Here is a 17,789-nt window from a genome sequence, read left to right on the forward strand (position 1 = left end):
GCAGGGGTAATTTCAAAGCAGGAGCCAGCCAAAGTTAGTCATGACTTTTATTTGCATAAACAAATTTCACTGAAGTCAGCGATCCCAAGTCGCAGTTACATACTTCATTTTCTAGGCAGCAATATCTAGCAAATAACTTCAAGTGTAAAAAGCATATTTTCTTAACACAGCAGCCTTGTGCCCATGTAAGATGAAATGTTAGATGCTGTAGACATTCAGGAAAAGCCTTACACAAATGAAATACTTCACACAACGAATGCACAGAAGTTTATATTTTGTTCTAGTAGGTATTGCATCTTTTTTTCCTTTCCTCATATTTATTTACTTATGTATCATGTGCAGCAACCTACAGTATTCTATAAAAATGCATAAGACTAAGCTTTGGTTCACACTGCTCCTTTAGCTATCAGATTTAATAATAATGACATGATCGTATTTTGTTAGAGGTAAAGTGTACCAACTTCATTTTCATAGATTGCCTTTTGAGGAGAGGATCGCAGTTCCACATTCTACACATCAATGCTTGAAGATGTGATTGATCAGAACACTCACGATCAGTTGTCACAATGATTGCAAACAAACGTATGCAAAACCTTAGACAATTATTTAAAATCCATATATGCTAAAGGCAATTTTTTCAATATTACTGTCTTATCATATTATTACAAATACTAAAACAGGCTAAACAAATGCTGTATCAAGTAAGAGAGGCTTGGTCTATCCATTTCCCTTTAAGGGGGACTTGGGCCATGTGAATGCTCTGGGGAGCCCTACATGAAATGGGTGAACGAAGGCAACAGGTTGCCAATTGTTTTCCTATCAGTTTATAAAATAAAAATAAAAAATGGGTCCTTAAAATGCAACATCCACTGAGAAACTCTCTTTTGGTATTTTTTTTTTTCATCAGTCCACTGTTGATAAAGTCCCAAAATGTTTTGCATGTCAGCAGTCAAGTTTCAAGATATTGGACTTTCAAGAAGCAAAGTGTCACCGGCCACATTATCATGATGCAAAATGGCTATCACAGCAGCTGAACTGTACCAGATAGTAAGATGGTCTGCATGTTGTATTGTTTTGCTTTAAATAGTCTAAAAAAATAATGAAGCGGATACACCTAAACGCAGAAACAAAAATATAGGTATTCTTAAATATGTAACTACCTTGTATATCTCCTCAATCACTTCTCAATGACTACAGTACTCCAAGCCCTGGTGCTTGTGTTCTGTCTGCAGTGCTAACGTGGCAACAGGATCTTAGCTAGACAGATCAGCCTTGTCAGCTGTCCATTGATATGTTTCATCCTGTACTTCCAAAACAAAAAAAGGCAATTAAAATCATTAGTCCCGCTTAATACGTCTCGAGATGAACGTCCGTTCCCTAATCAGTTCAAAATGCATTTCTCGTACTAACACAATGAGCATGTAACAAGTATATGATTAGACAGCAAACAATGCATTTGAATACATAACAGGTACACATTTCACGTGTAAATGAAAACGTAAGCTGGCCTTTCTTTAGCCGAAGCATACTCAAAAACCCTAATCACCATCCAAATTATACACAACATCAACCATCAATAATTTCCAATGACAACAGCATATAAATTAGTTTTCCACAACGTACCTGTAAAGCAAAAGCAGAGAGCGCAAACTAATCCCTTGGAATAGGCAATGCTTTAAGCATACAAGGAAACCTGTTAGAAATGTTCAGTCTCCGTAAAGTATCAGGTACTTTAGGTTATATTTGGAGTGTATTAGAACTTCAAATCAATGCAATATAATTGTAGGGGGAGGAGTCTAGTGGTTGTCAGCAGTTATTACTACACACAGTAAACAGGCTGAATATTTGTTGTGGTTCATAGATACATGTCAAGTCATTTCAACCGGTCCGTCTGCAACCCCTATGGTTCAATTTATAGAAGTGCCACTGCGTAGAGATTGCATCTAGAGGTAGATGGTGTTAACTCTACTGTCTGTTAGTGCATTTGTCTTATTCCTACCCTATCCACTAACAATGAATCAAAAACACCTTTGGAGTAAAATAATAAACAGCTTGGAGAAACAGTGCTAAGATAAGATGACCACCGCTATACTATAAATGTCGAGTTGTATTGCCATTTTATAATGATGCATAATTGGATGATAGATTGGTGGAGTGGCTTTTAAATCGGACAGTGACTATGGTTACCATTTGTCAGTGCCATGTTAGGTTGGTTGCAGTGATAGTTCCTAGACGTCAACAGTGCAGAGGGGCTGACTGCCAGGCTGGGCTGACTCCATTATGGTCATCTTGGGCTTCTTCCTGGTTTCCTCCTGAAGCACAACATAAAGACACATCAGGGTTGTATCCATTAGGGCACACTGTAGCAAAATGTTTTGCACCAGAAAAAAAAACAAGCATTTCTTATTGGACAAGTTCAGGTAGTTCCTCCCTGTTTCAGTCCGTTTCCTAATGTTTGGTGCCTAATGAATACACTCCAGAAAATGTCAACAGTTTGAACTGCTGCGCCAACCTGTGAGAAACTTACCTGGAAAAAACATAATTCAAGATCATAATCCAGGGTACACTTACATAAACATAATTTACCAAATCTCCTTCCTTAGTGTCTTTGAAATATAAGGTACGGATGGAGTAACCATAGGGAATATGAGGAACACGACAGTGCAGAGACATGGCAAATGGAGCAAAGGCCAGAAGAATTTAGTCTAGGTACTAAGGTTGGATAATATTTGGGGAGACCTCTTCTACGATATGCTACTCCAAATATCGCGATATCCGATAATCGTTTTGCGCCGGTAATGGCTAGATAATTCCAGACTGTGCCATTTGTGCTTATTTACAATATTATAGTCGCATTCTCATTAAATAATCTTAGTATGGCAAAAAAATAAGGCTTCGTTAATTTAGACTTCATATTCAACATATTGATACAACTTAACTGAAAACTGCACAGTTTTGATTTGTAAAGTTCAAATAGAGCAGGACTGCCCAACCCTGTTCCTGGAGAGCTACCGTCCTGTAGGTTTTTGCTCCAACCCTACTCTAGCACACCTGATTCTAATAATTAGCAGGTTATCAGTACTCCCGAGTGGCGCAGTGGTCTAAGGCACTGCATCGCAGTGCTAGCTGTGCCACTAGAGATCCTGGTTCGAATCCAGGCTCTGTCGTAGCCGGCCGCGACCGGGAGACCCATGGGGCGGCGCACAATTGGCCCAGCGTCGTCCAGGATAGGGGAGGGAATGGCCGGCAGGGATGTAGCTCAGTAGAGCATGGTGTTTGCAACGCCAGGGTTGTGGGTTCGATTCCCACGGGGGGCCAGTATGAAAAATATAAAATAATGTATGCACTAACTGTAAGTCGCTCTGGATAAGAGCGTCTGCTAAATGACGTAAATGTAAAATGATAAGATGAATCAGTAACGCCTGGGGTTGGAGCAAAAACCTACAGGAGGGTAGCTCTCCAGGAACAGGGTTGGGAAACCCTGAAATAGAGTATAGCCTTGCACATCACGATATATCATCTTGCACTTCACAATTTATCGTCAATGTCAAATATCATGATATTCGATTGAATCATATAATCGGCCCAATCCTACTTGGTTCCACTATGTTCAACACCGGACTCCGTGCAGCTTAGGTAGCCTGATAGGGTTATCAGAGTGAAAGGTAGAACCCTCTAGAACAGGGCTCTCCAACCCTGTTCCTGGAGAGCTACCATCCTGTATGTTTTCACTCCAACCCTAATCTAGCACACCAGATTCTAATAATTAGCTGGTTGATGAGCTGAATCAGGTTAGTTACAACTGCGGTTGGAGTGAACACCTACAGAAGGGTAGCTCTCCAGGAACAGGGTTGGAGAGCCCTGCTCTAGAAAGAAACTCATGACGAGGCCAAATGCAGAGGTTAACACCAGAGACCCAGGTTCTAGTTGGAGCTCCTTCTACAGTCGTGGTCAAAAGTTGAGAATGACACAAATACTAATTTTCACAATGTCTGCTGCCTCAGTTTTGATGATGGCAATTTGCATATACTCCAGAATGTCATGAAGAGTGATCAGATGAATTGCAATTAATTGCAAAGTCCCTCTTTGCCATGAAAATGAACTTAGTCCCCAAAAAACATTTCCACTGCATTTCAGCCCTGCCACAAAAGGACCAGCTGCCATCATGTCAGTGATTCTCTCGTTAACACAGGTGAGAGTGTTGACGAGGACAAGGCTGGAGATCACTCTGTCATGCTGATTGAGTTAGAATAACAGACTGGAAGCTTTAAAAGGAGGGTGGTGCTTGAAATCATTATTCTTCCTCTGTTAACCATGGTTACCTGCAAGGAAACACGTGCCGTCATCATTGCTTTGCACAAAAAGGGCTTCACAGGCAAGGACATTGCTGCTAGTAAGATTGCACCTAAATCAATAATTTATCGGATCATCAAGAACTTCAAGGAGAGAGGTTCAATTGTTGTGAAGAAGGCATCAGGGCGCCCAAGAAAGTCCAGCAAGCGCCAGGACCGTCTCCTAAAGTTGATTCAGCTGCGGGATCGGGGCACCACCAGTGCAGAGCTTGCTCAGGAATGGCAGCAGGCGGGTGTGAGTGCATCTGCACGCACAGTGAGGCGAAGACTTTTGGAGGATGGCCTAGTGCCAAGAAGGGCAGCAAAGAAGCCACTTATCTCCAGGAAAAACATCAGGGATAGACTGATATTCTGCAAAAGGAACAGGGATTGGACTGCTGAGGACTGGGGTAAAGTCATTTTCTCTGATGAATCCTCTTTCCGATTGTTTGGGGCATCCGGAAAACACCTTGTCCCGAGAAGACAAGGTGAGCGCTACCATCAGTCCTGTGTCATGCCAACAGTAAAGCATCCTGAGACCATTCATGTGTGGGGTTGCTTCTCAGCCAAGGGAGTGGGCTCACTCACATTTTAGCCTAAGAACACATCCTCCGAGAGCAACTTCTCCCAACCATCCAAGAACAGTTTGATGACGACCAATTCCTTTTCCAGCATGATGGAGCACCTTGCCATAAGGCAAAAGTGATAACTAAGCGGCTCGGGGAACAAAACATCGACATTTTGGGTCCATGGCCAGGAAACTCCCCAGACCTTAATCCCATTGAGAACTTGTGGTCGATCCTCAAGAGGCGTGTGAACAAACAAAACCCCACAAATTCTGACTAACTCCAAGCATTGATTATGCAAGAATGGGCTGCCATCAGTTAGGATGTGGCCCAGAAGTTAATTGACAGCATGCCAGGGCGGATTGCAGAGGTCTTGAAAAAGAAGGGTCAACACTGCAAATAGACTCTTTGCATAAACTTAATGTAATTGTCAATAAAAGCCTTTGACACTTATGGAATGCTGGTAATTATACTTCAGTATACCATAGTAACATCTGACAAAAATATCTCATAACACTGAAGCAGCGAACTTTGTGAAGACCAATACTTGTGTCATTCTCAAAACTTTTGACCACGACTCTATGGGTAACCCTTACCCTCTCCTTAGCCAGTTTCCTCATCTCCTCTTGCAGTTTGTTCAGGATGTGAAGATTTGGCCTGTTCTTTTTGGCATACTGCTGAAGTTCAATCACACTCTTGTCTGAATTTTCCTGCAAAGAACACATAAAAAACAACATCAATAGAAATGAGAGAGATTTCTGGTTGAAAGAGGAGCAGCATATGCCATCAGATCAGTAATAATCAGTTTTGCCAAAGATGAGCTGAAGTTTATATGACCCTATCTGACCCAACAGCAGTGGAGTGGCTGTGGTGAGGTACAGTATACGAGGTGTACAGCAGTGTTTCCGTTAGCCGGCAAAAAAACTAAATAAATATATATATATATATATATATATATATACACACACACATATATATAAACTCAGCAAAAAGGTATTTCAAAGATAATTCGTAAAAATCCAAATAACTTCACAGATCTTCATTGTAAAGTGTTTAAACACTGTTTCCCAGGCTTGTTCAATGGACCATAAACAATTAATGAACATGCACCTGTGGAACGGTCATTAAGACACTAACAGCTTACAGACGGTAGGCAATTAAGGTCACAGTTATGAAAACGTAGGACACTAAAGAGGCCTTTATACTGACTCTGAAAAACACCAAAAGTAAGATGCCCAGGGTCCCTGCTCATCTGCGTGAACGTGCCTTAGGCATGCTGCAAGGAGGCATGAAGACTGCAGATGTAGCCAGGGCAATAAATTGCAATGTCCATACTGTGAGACGCCTAAGACAGCTCTACAGGGAGACAGGACGGACAGCTGATCGTCCTCGCAGTGGCAGACCACGTGTAACAACACCTGCACAGGATCGGTACATCCGAACATCACACCTGCGGGACAGGTACAGAATGGCAACAACAACTGCCCGAGTTACACCAGGAACGCACAATCCCTCCATCAGTGCTCAGACTGTCCGCAATAGGCTGAGAGAGGCTGGACTGAGGGCTTGTAGGCCTGTTGTAAGGCAGGTCATCACCAGACATCACCGGCAACAATGACGCCTATGGGCACAAACCCACCGTCGCTGGACCAGACAGGACTGGCAAAAAGTGCTCTTCACTGACGAGTCGCAGTTTTGTCTCACCAGGGGTGATGGTCGGATTTGCGTTTATCGTCGAAGGAATGAGCATTACACCAAGGCCTGTACTCTGGAGTGGGATCGATTTTGAGGTGGAGGGTCCGTCATGGTCTGGGGCGGTGTCATCATCGGACTGAGCTTGTTATCATTGCAGGCAATCTCAACGCTGTGCGTTACAGGGAAGACATCCTCCTCCCTCATGTGGTACCTTTCCTGCAGGCTCATCCTGCCACCAGCCATACTGTTCGGTCTGTGCGTGATTTCCTGCAAGACAGGAATGTCAGTGTTCTGCCATGGTCAGCTTAGAGCCCAGATCTCAAGCCCATTGAGCACGTCTGGGACCTGTTGGATCGGAGGGTGAGGGCCATTCCCCCCCAGACATGTCCGGGAACTTGCAGGTGCCTTGGTGGAAGAGTGGTGTAACATCTCACAGCAAGAACTGGCAAATCTGGTGCAGTCCATGAGGAGGAGATGCAATGCAGTACTTAATGCAGCTGGTGGCCACACCAGATACTGACTGTTACTTTTGATTTTGACCCCCCCTTTGTTCAGGGACACATTATTCCATTTCTGTTAATCACGTCTGTGTCTCAGTTGTTGAATCTTGTTATGTTCATACAAATATTTACACATGTTAAGTTTGCTGAATATAAACACAGTTGACAGTGAGAGGACGTTTCTTTTTTTGCTGAGTTTATATACATTTTTTAAGTCGATAAATATAATTGGTGCCGGTCAATTGTCCAGGAGAAAAAGAAAAAAAAATCCCATTGCGAAATAATGCATTTTTGATTATTCATTGATTTAAATACCAGTCGATATAGCGGGAGAGATGCTGCTACAGCTCATCAAACAGCTGTTTGTTGCTGCTGGAGTGAAACACGCTTTAATAAGCCCAATCATTGTGCAACAATTCTAAAGGCAATCACGTGTAAAAAAAACGAACAAACATGGCCATGATTAAAAAGAGCTAGGCCTACTATTCCCTTCCCCCCACCCCCACTAGTAAATTGAAAACGCTTCCCATTCGCTATTCAAGTGCATCGGCAACTAGGCAGGCTTCAGCACGTCACACACCACTTTGCAATGAGCTGGAGACAGTATGCATTTTGAAAACATATACTCAATTGTTTGAAACCTGAACGTTTTACTATATATTGAGGCATGTCTTACCATGTTTCAAAGTAGCCTAGCCAAAATCTAACCAAACATGCAGGCAATTATTTTATAAAGACTTCCATATGCCATTGAAACAAGTAGCCTTTCTCTCATATTCTATTGGTTTTCAAATCAGCTTTCTTTCATTGTGCAGTAGCCAAAGGCACAATCCTAGTCATATTAGCAACCCATGCTAGTTGTTGCATATTTAGATATCCCCTCTTTCTAAATTTCAAATGGATATTTTTATCTCTGTCACATGAAACCCCTCACAATGGTGTTTTCCCGCTAATTGCATTATGGAACTAACATTCGCGGGTAGCCTACTACCTTGTGTGCATTGCTGCGCTTAGAATGTGAAGAAATAACAGTTTATCAACATTTTAAGCTAAGCGTTCTGATCTGTTGCATCAGCCTCATTGCTTTTAACATTTTTTGGATGTAGCCTATCATCCCACAACTGTCCCAGAGTCTGTTTTGAATAGGCTATTTATTTCTCGCACAGAACGACAAGCTGACCAATAGAATAGGTAAACTTTTCTACTATGGGGGTTAGTAGATTGACATAGGCTAGTGATTTTGCTGTTTGTTATTCGTCTTGTTAGTTGAGGAAAAGTAAATGTGGACAGTTATTCTTACATAAGCGGAGCGTGGGTTTCAAGTTTGGGGAAACTTATTTTCACCATAAAAATGTACCTTTATAATAAAGCATTCCATGCATCCTCATTTGCAGACTTAGGTAAAATAGCCTACTATTCCTAATGTGATGATTAGATTGGAGTCATAATTTAGAGTATAGAGTAGGCAGACCATAGGCTATAACACAGGATAATGTTGGCCTTTCATAAACACATTTCATGCAAATCTACTACATTTTATATGACTGGAAACATTAGCAGAATATTTCTTTAATACGACAAAAATTACAGGGTAGCCTACTCTGGGCCTATGAGAAGGGGAGACAAACAGAATATGACGTCCATCTAACCTGGAGGAGGAAATTATTTTTAAAAGCTAATGATCCTCTGTGGCCAAACCATGCTTTCTGGTGTAGTAGCCTATTTTGAATGATTTTATGTATTTCTGTATAGACAGGACTAAGCTATTTAGGCTATATCATTTTGGCAATGTAATTATATTTACTTTGTCCGGTAAATTAAAATGCTGCCGGTCAAATGTCTGGCGCCACATTTTCCTAACGGAAACCCTGGTGTACAGGTAGCACCTACCTTCTTCACCATCTTATTACTCTCTCTGCCGTACATGCGGAGCAGTGACCCCCAGTTCTTCACGTGGGGGTGCAGCATCTGTAGGATCTTCTGAGACGCCAGCTGCTTCCCCACACGCTTATTCTTGCCTGAAAAATAAGACAAATACATTGATTACACCCATTTGTAATGCTAACACATTTACACTACACAGAGCGGCTTTGAGCAGGACAAATCAGAGCCATAATACTGTATATACAAAGGCAGAAACATGGTGTCCAGTGTAAAGGTTGGCCGAATTCTCTATATATGGCTCTGACAGAACACACAGAGCACTTGTAATGCTGCTTTTACACTACATTAACACAGAGTGGTAGGGAGCAGATTAGATCTGGGACTTGCTGTGGTGACTGGAGGGTCAGTGTGGGGGTAACGTACACCATCCGCGCACGGTGTGCTTGCCACACGTCATCACATATTCACTCTTCTGGTTCTTTCCTGGGATCACCTCAAACTTGATGCTGGTGTCACCCATTCCATGGTTTCTGCAGGGCACAATATATGGTTGAAATTCAAGGTTAATAGATTAATCAGATCAGAACTAGGAATTTCAATTATTCTTACACCTCATGTCTTGAGTCTTACCTCTTAAGGCACTCGTGTAGAATCTGATATGGCGAGAGTAAGCCTGCTTTATTGGTCAGTTCATACACCCTTGAATCTTCAATACTGATATGATTAAAATACTGCAGGAAACAAAAAACGCATGAATGGACATTAGTATTCATCCAGCCTACCAACCCGCTGGTAAAGTTAAATGTTATAAAAGAGACATGTTATCAGACCAAACACAGACAGTGACTAAATTAAATGCCTTTCCAATGATTGGCAGGCTGATACCTCCAGCTCATCCCCTTCTACCAGCTTCTCCTCAGACGTCTGCTTCACAAAGTCAGGGATGAGGATCTCCAGTGTGGCTTGAGCTACAGGGAAGACATCAGTGAAACAACAAGCCAAACGGTCTGTTTATGACTTAAACACATCTTATAGTTTCCATACAGCCTTTGCAGCTGCTTCAGAGGATATACATTAAAATAATGACAGGAGATAAGAGTATTGTACCAGCTTTATTCTTGGCAAGTTTTTTACTGCTTGCAGTTCCTGTGCCATATGTCACTCCCTCTATAATGACAGAGGCTCCAAAGGGTTCACTTGGGTTCTCTGGGGATATAGAAAAGACAGGATTCATTTGGTGTTAACTGCATGATGCCAGCTCTCCAGCCAGGGCTTTGGTGATTTGTTTTGTACTAGGAAAAGCATGTCACTTGGACAAGTTAGTGGAAATCAACATCATGAAGGGGGGGAAGAAAAGAGGGCCTTACCACATTCAAAAAAGTTGTAAACAGGTCGGACCTTTAGGACACGTTGCATATATTCATGTAGGATGCAAACTTCAGATTTCCCATTTGGGTTAATGACAAACTCTGAGAAAAAGAAAAGAAAGAGTTGAGATTACCTCAATACTCCTCACTGAAATAGTTATTAGACTATGGATGCATCCACAATGGCACCCTAATTCCCTATATAGTGTACTACTTTTGACCAGAGCCCTATAGGCCCTGTGAATAGGGTGACAATTCAGATGTATCCAGTACCTTTCTTGGTCGGGGTATCTGATACAGACAGAGTGATGAGTTTCTGGTTGGCAGGCAGCATGGGTCTCTCTGACTCAGCCTGTTTCCTCTTGATGTCCCTGTTGAACTGCCTGCGCTCTGCCCAAGTACGGAACTTCTTCACGGTCACTTGTTCAAAGTCAAAGCACTTCTCCAGGTAGCTGCGGAACTCCTCAATTTCTGGCAGGTTTTCAATAAGGGAGGGGTATTGGTTAAATTGTTGCTTTAATGAACGTGTATAGCCATTCTTCTTATGAAATGTTCTATCAAAGTCTAGAAAACCTCAATGCCCACGTCCACCAACACACTTTTATCCTCTACGTTTACAAGAAATCAAACATACCATCAGCCATGGCATTCAAAACTACTACCTGCTGGCAAGTCAATTGCTCATCATGGAGTGTGTTGACCCTTACCTATCGATTCATCTTTGCACACCTCCACCTTGGCCCTGACCTGTCCCAGAGCCCCCTGGGCCATCTCAAAGGAGTGGGGCATCTTGCCATGCAGGACAGGGCACCCCTTTATGGTCACATCTGTGACCAGGCCTGTCTCTATCTCCGCCTCCACCTCTCCCTCCCCCAGGCCCACAGCGGTAGCGTCCTCCTGGGCCGTGGAGTCAGGCTCGTCTGGTCTCTCCACGGAGTCTGCCTCCTTCCCAGGCTTCACCGGACACACTTCAGCGTTGGGTGTCACCTCTCCGTTCTGTTCCCTTTCCTCGTGATCCTTCATCTTCCTATAGTGCAGGCAGGGAATGCTACTGGTGGGAGGGTCGTGTTTCTGTACACAGGGGCAAGAGAGGTTTGGTCATGGTTAGAAGCCGGTTGTTACCGTTGTTTGAGAATAGAGAAATTATTGATATCCGTCCTTATTCCTTTAGCTTGAACATTCCTACCAAAACACAAATATTACACCAGTATAGAGTGTATAACAATGGGGTTCCTGACATGTTACTAACCCTCTAAAAAAAAAGATTTAAAATGTACAGCAGTAACAGGTTTCTATCTGTCTTATGTATTCCACGTCTTACCCTGATGCTCCCGGTCCCCAGAAAGTAAGGTCTGGACCAGGTCACCACTCTGGTCTCTCTGTGCAGGTAGACTGGAATGCCAGAGTTATGGAATGTCATGATCCATCCGTCTGGTAGTGGCTCAGTGGGTGGACGCCCACGACCTGGGAAACACAAACACATCACTACACACAAACATCTGCAACCAAACACACGAGACGCTACACATGAAACACATCTGCACCACATACATACACAATCTGCCACTAGACACAGAAACGACTACACACCTCACACCATCAATGTTCTCACACCAATGTGTGCCACTCGCTGTAAGATATGATATGAACGCACAACATCAATATGTGCCAGACTCAGATACACCTTTACCAAAGGCAGATCAGTGCCAGACATCCACCACTCACTCTTCAGGACTGTCTTAATTTTGGTCATCATGGGCTGAACACCTCCCTCCACATCCCCGTCGGATGCGTGGTCACTGTCCCCTGCATACTCAGCAGCCCCCTCTGCAAGGCGCATCTTTTTGGGCACAGGCATGCCCTCCTCCAGCAGAGCGTCTACATCATTATCAAAGTCCTCCTGGAAAAGACAGTCGTTGAAGGTGGGGAGAAGGGGTGGGGTGGGATGGGGGAAGCCCTAACCGGTCATGACTCCTGTTTTCCATTTAGCTAGGGCTATGCCATCTTGTCAGCACCTTATGGTTAAAAGAGTACTGTTGAAGACACTTAGCATACCAACTATGTCAATCTCCAGTAGGAAAGATATGGAACTTCTGCTGCTTCCATCAAGAATCAAAAGGATGCACAAGCTGACATTTTGCTGGTGACATTGGAATAAAAATGTCAGCATGAATGACAATAAACCATTATAAACTTTTCACACTACAGAGACAAACCGTACTGGGCTGGCATTGTAACGCATCCTCCAGTTGCTGGAACTGTGCTAGAAAGGATGATGAGAAAGGAAAATATTCAAGCCAGCACAGTACGGTTTGGGTTAGCCCTTTAGTGTGAAACGGGCACAAAAGATCAGTAAGTGGACGATGACGAGGCTCTGCAGAGGCAAAGACAGGGCCCCTTTGGTTACGTACCTCATAGGAGTTATTTAGGTTCACTTCGTCAGCGTGCTCCTGTTGAACTTTGACCTCTGACCTGAACCCCCCCTGCTGCACATCCTCCATGTCCAGGAAGTCCTGACTGAAGTCCTCCAGCTCATCTAGGACCGCAAACTCCACTTTGTTCTCCGGGTCTGCCTCCGCCTCCTCCCCTCTCCTCCCTGCACTGACACCGACCACCCCATTCCCCAGCCCTGACCTACTATCCACTGCCCCTAGCTCTGTATCAGCATCATGAAACTCACCATTAAGGCCCTCTGAGCTGGTCTCCCCTCCACCACCACCCTCCTGACCTATTCCTGTGTACAGCACCTTCCTATCTTTGCTCCTGCTGGTATCTACGACGCTGACACTGATCTTAATGTCTCTGAGTAACTTGAGGTCTGGCAAGAACTTGGTGACGGGGGGTGCGTGGCGGGCTGTTGTAGGGCACGGGGTGCTAGGTTCGGCCTCATCTGACAGGTTATTAATGAAGGTTATGGAGCCCTTGGTGTGGAGCCCCAGGCCCCCTGCTGGGGTGTGTGTGTGTCCATCACCACCAGAGCTAACGTCCATTTCCTCTGCGTCACTGGACGTTTGCAGGGGGGGTGGTGGAGGCTGCGCTTTACCATTAAGGCCCTCCGAGTTAAAATCATCAGGTGGCTCCAACGGTAAGGGGGGTAATATTTCATCTATCTCCATGTTGACTGCGTCTTATGAATCACTAAATACAACTGCTCTATGGGTCACCCTGATTCTTGTTTTGGCAACTATTTCTCATAAGCTTTCAGCTAAAACGCATGCAGAAGCACATTGCACACAAGACTTCGAAAAAATAACACTTCCCTGTATTGACCATGTACCAGTGTTGAATATGCTAAGTTGACTACATTGTTCTTTTCATTAATGTAGACAGTTTTTTAGAATCACTGTCTCAATTATTGGAAATCACAATGCATTCAGCTTATATTGCTCGGATCTAGGCACTATTCATCCTCCACTGGCGAATCCTCTGTCAGAGCTAGAAAAAGCAAGACAACACAGTCAATGATTGAAGCCAAGAGAGCAACATTGAGGTACAATGATTTTGACATACGTTACTGTATGCCTTGTAGAATGTTGCCAAGTGGCAGCTATGCACCACTTTTAAGATGGCTAACTAATGCTAGCACCACAGGCCAGGCACAGACAGATATGAGTGAGTCTTCGCAATCCTTGCTTGATTGCAGAATGCTAACGTTAGCTTGCTGCCTGTGCACCCTGCAAAGTCAACTAATGCAAAAACTTTAGCTACTGGTTAGCAATATGGGGCGCCTTCCAAACTGAACGATTTGAAAAGACGACCATTTATATTGGCTAGCTTAGCTCAAACTTGAAGCTAAGCGATTTAGCTACACAATCAGGTGTCAAAATGACTAGGCAAAACATTAAATACAGAAACAAAGACCACATTTGATCACTCACCTATATTTAATTCACTCAATTTTCTTTTCTTAGCTAGCTAATATAAATTATGTTATTCTTCTGATGAGGACAGACAGATCCCTTCCCCGTTCCGCCATCTTGCAGACAGCTACAGACTGCTTCGGAAGTTCAACCCCCAATACCGGCTTTTCGAAGATTGACGGATCATGAGTCCATTCACCATTTAGTTCCAGGTGAGCACACCAATCAACAACCGACAAAGGCAGACCTTTCCCCGGGACGGAATACTGCCGGAATAAATAGACCAATCAAACATTAGAATAGATCACATTTGCCAAACAGAACGGTAGGCACAGTTGGGTTGAGAAGTGCAGTGGCCGCTTACTGTCGATAGGTGGCAATCATCTTCACCAGTAACATTGTATGCAAAGTAGCTATCGGTGCATCAATTCAGATACTTTAGAATTGATGAACAAATTAGATATTTGTTTTGATGCATAATCAATACACTGATTAGATTACAACCCCGCTGTTTATAATCTGCATAAATACAATGTACAGACATAGCCATCGTGTTCACTGAAGAGCCAAAAGTCTGTGAGTTACATTTACATTACATTTACGTCATTTAGCAGACGCTCTTATCCAGAGCGACTTACAAATTGGTGCATAAATCACAATCAATATACTACACTGAACAAAAATATAAATGCAACATGGTCCCATGTTTCATGAGCTGAAATAAAATATCCCAGAAAGAGTTTTGAGGGAGCATGTCATTGGCATGCTGACTGCAGGAATGTCCACCAGAGCTGTTGCCAGAGACTTTAATGTTACTTTCTCTACCATAAGCCGCCTCCCACTTACTTTTAGGGCATTTGGCAGTACTTTCAACCGGCTTCACAACCAGAGACCACGAGTATGGCGACGTGTTGGCGAGCGGTTTGCTAATGTCAACATTGTGAACAGAGTGCCCCATGGTGGCGGTGGGGTTATGGTATGGTATTGTCCGTAGCATAAGCTATAGACAACGAACAATTGCATTTTATCGATGGCAATTTGAATGCAAAAAAATACTGTAACGAGATCCAGAGGCCAATTGCAAGGCCCCCTTTTTTTTAAAGGTATCTGTGACCAACAGATGCATATCTGTGAAATCCATAGATAGGGCTTAATTTATTTAAATTGACTAATATCCTCATATGAACTGTAAATCAGTAAAATCAATGAATTGTTGCATGTGCATTTATATTTTTGTTCAGTATATAAACATTAAAATTGCAATGATCACAGCATATTCAGCTACCAACCATACACCACATTGCTTTAATAAGCTTGTGATTGTCTAATAGAACTGGCTGATTAGAACACTGCTCAAAAAAATAAAGGGAACACTTAAACAACACATCCTAGATCTGAATGAATGAAATAATCTTATTAAATACTTTTTTCTTTACATAGTTGAATGTGCTGACAACAAAATCACACAACAATTATAAATGGAAATCAAATGTATCAACCCATGGAGGTCTGGATTTGGAGTCACCCTCAAAATTAAAGTGGAAAACAACACTACAGGCTGATCCAACTTTGATGTAATGTCCTTAAAACAAGTCAAAATTAGGCTCAGTAGTGTGTGTGGCCTCCACGTGCCTGTATGACCTCCCTACAACGCCTGGGCATGCTCCTGATGTGGACAGTCTGTTGTCCAACGTGGCGTTGGTGGATGGAGCGAGACATGATGTCCTAGATGTGCTCAATTGGATTCAGGTCTTTGGAACGGGCGGGCCAGTCCATAGCATCAATGCCTTCCTCTTGCAGGAACTGCTAACACACTCCAGCCACATGAGGTCTAGCATTGTCTTGCATTAGGAGGAACCCAGGGCCAACCGCACCAGCATATGGTCTCACAAGGGGTCTGAGGATCTCATCTCGGTACCTAATGGCAGTCAGGCTTCCTCTGGCGAGCAGAGCTGTGCAGCCCCCCAAAAAATGCCACCCCACACCATGACTGACCCACCGCCAAACTGGTCATGCTGGAGGATGTTGCAGGCAGCAGAACGTTCTCCACGGCGTCTCCAGACTCTGTCACGTCTGTCACATGTGCTCAGTGTGAACCTGCTTTCATCTGTGAAGAGCACAGGGCGCCAGTGGCGAATTTGCCAATCTTGGTGTTCTCTGGCAAATGCCAAACGTCCTGCACGGTGTTGGGCTGTAAGCACAACCCCCACCTGTGGAGGTCGGGCCCTCATACCACCCTCATGGAGTCTGTTTCTGACCGTTTGAGCTGACACATGCACATTTGTGGCCTGCTGGAGGTCATTTTGCAGGGCTCTGGCAGTGCTCCTCCTGCTCCTCCTTGCACAAAGGCGGAGGTAGCGGTCCTGCTGCTGGGTTGTTGCCCTCCTACGGCCTCCTCCACGTCTCCTGGTAGCGCCTCCATGCTCTGGACACTACGCTGACAGACACAGCAAACCTTCTTGCCAAAGCACGCATTGATGTGCCATCCTGGATGAGCTGCACTACCTGAGCCACTTGTGTGGGTTGTAGACTCCGTCTCATGCTACCACTAGAGTGAAAGCACCGTCAGCATTCAAAAGTGACAAAAACATCAGCCAGGAAGCATAGGAACTGAGAAGTGGTCTGTGGTCACCACCTGCAGAACCTCTTCTTTATTGGGGGTGTCTTGCTAATTGCCTATAATTTCCACCTGTTGTCTATTCCATTTGCACAACAGCATGTGAAATTTATTGTCAATCAGTGTTGCTTCTTAAGTGGACAGTTTGATTTCACAGAAGTGTGATTGACTTGGAGTTACATTGTATTGTTTAAGTGTTCCCTTTATTTTTTTGAGCAGTGTATATTCTTGAAAGAATACTATACATTTGCAATATAGATTGAGTCTACAATATAGATGAAAAAGTACTTTATTCACAACTTATATCAAGACCAGTGACATGGTAAACAGGGGTTTCTATACGTCTATGGATACCTGAGGTCAGTTACATAAAACCCAAAAACCAATGAAGGATCCTCATCAATGGTACACGTCAACACACATAACACTTGAAACAGTCATTCAAATTTGTGAGAGTAACTGACTGTTAAGCACGGAGAATACAGTGGGGGAAAAAAGTATTTAGTCAGTCAGCCACCAATTGTGCAAGTTCTCCCACTTAAAAAGATGAGAGGCCTGTAATTTTCATCATAGGTACACGTCAACTATGACAGACAAATTGAGATTTTTTTTCTTTCTATGAATTTATTTGCAAATTATGGTGGAAAATAAGTATTTGGTCACCTACAAACAAGCAAGATTACTGGCTCTCACAGACCTGTAACTTCTTCTTTAAGAGGCTCCTCTGTCCTCCACTCGTTACCTGTATTAATGGCACCTTTTTGAACTTGTTATCAGTATAAAAGTCACCTGTCCACAACCTCAAACAGTCACACTCCAAACTCCACTATGGCCAAGACCAAAGAGCTGTCAAAGGACACCAGAAACAAAATTGTAGACCTGCACCAGGCTGGGAAGACAATCTGCAATAGGTAAGCAGTTTGGTTTGAAGAAAATCAACTGTGGGAGCAATTATCAGGAAATGGAAGA

The 17,789-nt window shown here is 43.4% G+C and overlaps 1 protein-coding gene across 1 annotated transcript; it reads right to left on the minus strand.

The window, feature by feature from the left end:
- Positions 1-30: 30 nt before the first annotated feature.
- On the minus strand, positions 31-14,333 carry LOC311144294 (microprocessor complex subunit DGCR8-like). The gene is made up of 14 exons (XM_084180322.1): positions 14,222-14,333; positions 12,755-13,778; positions 12,069-12,243; positions 11,665-11,807; positions 11,051-11,414; positions 10,617-10,814; positions 10,344-10,445; positions 10,084-10,182; positions 9,862-9,944; positions 9,607-9,707; positions 9,400-9,506; positions 8,983-9,110; positions 5,494-5,607; positions 31-2,312 (listed from the first exon to the last, which is right to left on the minus strand). The coding sequence occupies exons 2-14, from the start codon at positions 13,457-13,459 to the stop codon at positions 2,229-2,231; spliced, it is 2,403 nt and encodes an 800-aa protein (XP_084036448.1). The 5' UTR covers positions 13,460-13,778; positions 14,222-14,333; the 3' UTR covers positions 31-2,228.
- Positions 14,334-17,789: the final 3,456 nt, after the last annotated feature.

This window comes from Coregonus lavaretus (genome assembly GCF_964263955.1).
Source record: "Coregonus lavaretus genome assembly, chromosome: 17".
Taxonomy (NCBI): domain Eukaryota; kingdom Metazoa; phylum Chordata; class Actinopteri; order Salmoniformes; family Salmonidae; genus Coregonus; species Coregonus lavaretus.